Source organism: Limulus polyphemus, unplaced genomic scaffold (assembly GCF_000517525.1).
Source record: "Limulus polyphemus unplaced genomic scaffold, Limulus_polyphemus-2.1.2 Scaffold1718, whole genome shotgun sequence".
NCBI lineage: Eukaryota > Metazoa > Arthropoda > Merostomata > Xiphosura > Limulidae > Limulus > Limulus polyphemus.
Window position 1 is genome coordinate 153500 of NW_013667328.1, and position 6682 is coordinate 160181.

General features: G+C 33.2%; 1 protein-coding gene across 2 annotated transcripts in view; it reads right to left on the bottom strand.

Moving 5' to 3' along the window:
- Positions 1-5718, bottom strand: part of LOC106464683 (mitogen-activated protein kinase kinase kinase 9-like) — a 78630-nt gene extending 72912 nt beyond the window's left edge. For both annotated transcript variants that reach the window (XR_002611812.1, XM_013924841.2), the window contains exon 1: positions 4731-5718. Coding sequence is in view for 1 of the 2 variants with exons in the window: in XM_013924841.2 (XP_013780295.1) it covers positions 4731-5418 (688 nt within the window). In the remaining variant the exon portion in view is untranslated. The remainder of the gene's footprint in view (positions 1-4730) is intronic.
- Positions 5719-6682: the final 964 nt, after the last annotated feature.

Genomic DNA, 6682 nt, shown 5'->3' on the forward strand with positions numbered 1-6682 from the left:
AAAAGATAAGAGGTTCTTATTTTATATTCTGGCTGTCAATATTGGTAATTTGAGTTCCTAATTCATACAAAACTATAGACTTAGTATTTTGATATAACAAACATCTAATTTAAACCAGTGCTGCATTCAACATACCATGTGACTCACAAAAATCCATATTTAACTGTGTTTTTTAGCATTTACCTTTAAATTAAGAAATTAAGTGATATATAATATTAAAATTTCATTTATAATCTACAGTTTGATACCAAACTTATTAAGATAAATTTATGAAATAGTAGTTCAATAAAATTTTGTTATATGAATCAACAAACATAATGACATGGCTTTTGACCCATGACCTGTCTGTAGAGGGTTAAAACAAACAGTGACACAAACAAAGAGGTTATTTCTCAAAGGACCAAAAATAAAATATACACCAACTAGCTGTAATCTATCAGTAACACATATAAACTTTTGAAATCAGTTAATTAATCTACATATTACAGCAAATGTATGTTTCATTAAAAATATATTACCAAAATTAAGGCAAAATCAAATATTTTTTTACCTACAAAATTTAAATCTTATTGGTTGTCAATATGTCATATACATAATTAAGGCTATACAAACATGCAATTACAGAGACTGCTACCAGAATTTGCTTATGTCATCCTAGGACAATCAATCACTGTTCAGACATGTGGCCTCTAGAGGACATGAATGTGCAATCTTTCATCAACTACTGGCACAGATAATTTGTAGCTAACCCATGTAGGACACACTGTAGACTAAATGTTATTAGAAAGTGTATATAATATCATCTTTCAGCTTACTTACTATAAATACTGTAGAAGTTTATTCAAAACCATGTGATAATGATGTACATGTAGAGCTATTGTTCCACCAACTAATTAGTGAATATAACAATAAGAATTTATTCAAAAACATGAAACCAATGTAAAGACATTATTCCATTGATTAGTGAGTGTAACAGTAGGAACTTATACAAAAACATGTGACACTAATGTAAATGTAGAGGCATTTTCCACTTGCTTAGTGAGTGTAACAGTACAAGTTCATCAAAAAAACATGTGACACTAGAGTAAATGTAGAGGCACTGTTCCACTTACTTAGTGAATGTAACAGCAGGAATTTATACAAAAACATGTGACACTGATGTAAATGTAGAGGCACTGTTCCACTTACTTAGTGAATGTAACAGCAGGAATTTATACAAAAACATGTGACACTGATGTAAATGTAGAGGCACTGTTCCACTTACTTAGTGAATGTAACAGCAGGAATTTATACAAAAACATGTGACACTAGAGTAAATGTAGAGGCACTGTTCCACTTACTTAGTGAATGTAACAGCAGGAATTTATACAAAAACATGTGACACTAGAGTAAATGTAGAGGCACTGTTCCACTTACTTAGTTAATGTAACAGCAGAAATTTATACAAAAACATGCGACACTAATGTAAATGTAGAGACACTGTTCCACTTACTAAGTGAATGTAACAGTAGGAATTTATCCAAAAACATGTGACACCAATGTAAATACAGACATATGGTTCCACCTACTTATTGCGTTTAACAGTAGGATTTTATTCAAAAACACGATACTAATGTACAGGTAGAGGCATTGTTCCACCTACTAATTAGTAAATGTAACAGTACAAGATTTCCATGGGTAATATTGGCAATAATATTCCCAAATTGCCTTATGTCAATAATGTAAAATCTCTACCAAAGAAAGTCCAGTTATGTGTAAAATGATTCATTAATAAAAAAATTAAAAAAAAAGGATCTGAGCAGCACTACTGAGTTGGCAAGAACCTAGGAAAGGTGTTTCAATATTGAAAAATGTAAAATATTGTACTACAAATAGAGATATGAAAGTACTGAAAGAGTCTACTTCTGTGACCTGAACACTCGTGTTAAGAAGAAAGATAAGGATTACTGAAAACACTTAAAACCATTTGCTGAATGTTTGACTGTAGTAAAAATAAAACAAATGACAAAAAAGATATACACACTGAAAAGAGTGCAGTAACAGATTACTATCAGATTATTCCTGGCTTCATAATTTTCACAGAGAAAGTATGGCTTAAAAAGTTATTTTCTATGAAACGTAGAGGAACTACAAGTGAACATGTTTTATTCAATCTGTTTAAAGTTGCTGACCACTTGAATAGCCTGACTATGGTAGTCTGTTCAACACACATAAGACCCTAACTGTTAAAATACATGAAAGGAAAAATATTCTGAATGTTATTGTAGATTAAAGCTTACAAGTTATAACAGTGACAAATATGAAGTGCATGTGAAGAATGTGACTGGAATTTTTGGATAAGAAAAATGTAGTAATTAAGTGGCTAAATCTGAAGATGCTCTTTCACAAAATAATGTAAACTTCACAGCTGAGAAGTATTTATAAAGTTCAAGGAGTAGAAGAATAAATGAGTAGAAGAGATATGAAAGAATGAAAAGAATAGCTGATTATCTTTGCAAAACAGAGCTAAGAAGTGTGAAAGTTGTCTTCCCTTAATAGGCTTCAGTTAAAAAGGCTGTGAAGAAATTTTTTGTAGAAGTTCTTTAAATCAGGTAAGTATCAATGGAGGAAAGACTATGATCCTGGATGATAATTACTCAGTTTTCAGTAGTTATAAAGCAATTAAATTTGAGAATTTTTCTTGACAGCAATGTCCAAAAAAACATTTGATTCATTTTACACAAGCATTAAAAGCATATGTAATATAATGATAGAACAGGTGGCTTTGGTTGCTATTACCACACACGTTAGATATCATCAGATTACTGATATCTCGGTTAAATAAAGATTGTATTGCCATAACTTCAAATGATTAAAACTTTTCCACAGAAACTTGAAGATGCAATATAAAGATGAGTAGTTTATGGAAAATGTTTAGGTTGAGTTGTCATTTCCTACCAGGTTATTGTCAAATGGAATATGTAAAAAACACACTAATCATACTAGTGAGAAAAATAGACAATAAATTTAAGGAAATGAGAACCAGCAGTGAAAATCTGTCTTATCTATAGGCCAAAAATGGCAAAGATTATAAATTATTGTGCATGTCTTTTACAGGTTTGGAATCCATAAGTTTAATAACTGTACTAGAGGACCCTAGCAGAAGATATGGACACCAATTCAGTTAAGGTAGCATTATTTTTATAATTGGCCTATGGATTAGTTTGCCTTCAAGTACAGTAAAAGTTACAACAATAAACAAGTTTAAGTGAAGGAGCTTGGATAAGTACTTTAAAAAGCATTTTAGAGTAGAGCGGTAGTAGAAGACAGGATCAGGTAGGTGTCTTTGTTTTTTGAATTTTACGCAAAGCTACATAAGGACTATCTGCATTAGCCGTCCCTAATTTAGCAGTAAAAGACTAGAAGGAAGGCAGCTAGTCATCACCACCCACCATCAACTCTTGAGCTACCCTTTTACCAATGAATAGTGGGATTGACCATCACATTATAATCCCCCATGGCTGAAAGGGCGAGCATGTTTGGTGGGATGGGAATTCAAACCTGTGACCCTCAGATTGCAAGTCGGCCTCCCTAACCACCAGCCCATGCTAGGTCTATTTGAAGAATAAATGGGATGATCACAATGGGTTGATTAGGTTTCTCTCACATTGTTTCTTGTGAAGTTCCGAATTCCATGACTACTACTGTATAAAAATATCTATGCATAACATTTTCACATTTCAGAATATATAATGAGCTGGCAACTTGCAGCACAACTAACATTCAAACATGGCACCAAGCCAGGACTAAAACTTCACTAAAGATGCATTGTAGTCAGTACACCAGTATTAACACACTAATAGTACTACTGAAATTCTGATTAAGAAGTTAGCACACAGGATCACATATAAAACTTGTAATAGTTTTCATACTAAACCTAAAAATTAAGTGCTTTCGATTAGCTCACTATTCTTTTTCAGGAGAATGAAATACACCCCCAACTGTTTTACCTTTGCTGTTGCTACTGCCTAGTAGGGCAAATAGGATTATAGACTATATCTACATCAATATTGAATACAAGTCTAAAGAGGTTATAATTTTATTTTGTAGGTCATTGATTAAGCCACATTTAGAGTAATGTGTCCAGTTTCGGGTTTAGAGGAGGGCTAGTATAAGGTTGTCATGCAAGGACTGATTAAGATCTCTGAAACTGCTTTCGCTTGAAAAAAAATGAAAGAGGTAAACTCACTGAGGTGAGAATGGTAGGACTAGGGGACACAAACATAAATTTTAGCAAGGTAGGAGCTATCTTCAGCTAAGACAGCTTAATTTTCCTAAAAGGGTGGTTGACCTTTGGAATGAGATGCCGTTAATTTAAGGAAGTTTAAGGGAAAGTATGATAAATATTTGAATGAGAAAGGCAAGCTTTAAGTGTTTTATTTTAAAGTTTAATGGATGGGATGACCTAAATGGACCAATATGTCCCTTGTTGTATATAAGATGGCACACTTTTCAAGCAGGTTTTTTGGTATATTTAGGTAAACTTCATATGATTTTACTAGACACTTCTAACTGTTATCAGATTCACACAACTTAGTTATAAAACCTGATTTTGAGTAAACAATAACTATCAAAACTATCTTCAGTCAACATCTTCCTTATATTCAATGCCTTGCAGGAAAATCACAACATAAGGCTAGTCAATATATACACAACTTAAAATGTATTAAACAATTTACTAATTTTCTTACCATTACTTGATTTTAAATCTCGATGAATAAGTGAAATTGGACCCTCAGAATGTAAGTAGTTCATTCCCCGTGCTATTTGTATTGCCCAGCCAACTAAAATATCTGGAGGAATTGTGCGTCCACTAAGTACACGATTCAGAGGTCCACCTCTTGAATATTCCATTACTAAACACAAGTTGGGCTCCTCAAGACAAACACCTTTCAATGTAACAATGTTTGGATGATTTAGGAGCCAATATATTTTAGCCTCTTGTCGCACACTCTGTGCTGTAGCACTAATATCTTCATCTGGGTCTTGTCGAGCAGCTTTCACTGCAACTTCTTCACTTTTCCAAAATCCTCTGTACACTTTCCCAAAACCCCCAACACCAATCACTTCTTCTAGTTCTAATTCAGAAAACTTTATTTCAAATGGTCGATTAGAATTTCCTACGCACTGTGTCACGAAATTGCTGGGAAAAATCCCAACCTTTTCGCCAATTTTTCCTGTCCACCATCCCTCGTCCCCTGATATTTTGGCATCTTTGGAGAGCACTTCCACCTGTTCTCCCCGACGCAATGATAGTTCGTCCTCACCTGCCGCATCGTAGTCGTAGAGGGCTGTCCACAACCGATCTTCATCACGGCCATTTTCGTTTCGCAAACCAACCTGAAAGGGTTCCATGGACAGGAGAACTGCACTAGGCATTCGTCAAAATGTTGGGAAGAATTCCCCAGGACCTATTTTTGTTGTCTCCGGTGAGAGGCCCTCTCCCTGTCTGTTGTTTTAGCCTGGAGGCTAGTAAAAGGCCTACGAGGGCAACTCATTTACATGGTTATTGGCGGTATTCTTGGTATAGAAATACATACATAGCTTAGCTTATTTGATGAAATTGCTCGTTTTATACACGTTTTAGCCATTTTAAAGTTTTAATGTTGGTAATATGCTTTCTAAAATTACCTTGCTTCATCTGTGTAATGCGTAGGCCTACCTATTGCTACCCCGCAATGTAACAAACCACCATTGAAAAGCACTCACTCACCACCACTGAGTTGCAATCTGCCAGAAGGACAGAAGGCGGAGCCACCTGTGACGTCACGTTAGATATGGCTTACTTTTCAACGCCCCATGTGAACTGCTTAACTAAGACCCGTTATTATCACCTTTTACTGAGGGAATAATACTTGTGAATTTAATTTCAGGCGAAAAGCATCGTTAAACAGTATCTAAACGACTAAACTCCAATTTTAAAGTATTAATTTATTGTTATTTCTACTGGTTAACCTAACTTAGCTATAGGGTGAAATTATATCTATTTGAATAATTGGCTAAAATAAAATAAAAATATCACATCTTTGATTTATTTATCAAAGTTATAAGAAAATAGGGGAAAAGATATTATATTATTATTATGTTTCAAACATAATTGAGAAGAATTTGAATATTGGAGTAAGATATTGTTTTACAAATTACTTATTAGTTTTACTGATTTGTATTTTTATTGCTTGAGTTGACATTGCTTCTGTACGAAATTGATAATCGTTAATAAATCTCTGATGATTTTTTATAGAAAAATAAATATTTTGTAAAATTGCATGTTATGTCATTATGGCAGTACCTTCATGTTAAGGGATAGTACAACATCGATTATAAAGTATAAAAAAAACATTTTTACGTTATTTACATATTTTTGCTTCTAAATTCTAAATTCTATATAAAGCGTTCTCATCTTCGATAAAAATACCAAAAGAAGTCTTAAAATATTAACTTAATAAATATATAAATTCAAAAAATCTAAATATTATCTAGATATAATCGTAAACCTAAATGCGCTCACCGCAACAATTTCTTGAAACATACTGTGTTGCCATCTATTGGTTAAATAAATTATTCAAATTCGGTTATAGCTATGTTCTTTCATCGTTGTATTAATTATATGATAAAGTTTGATAGAGTTCGTATGATATTATTG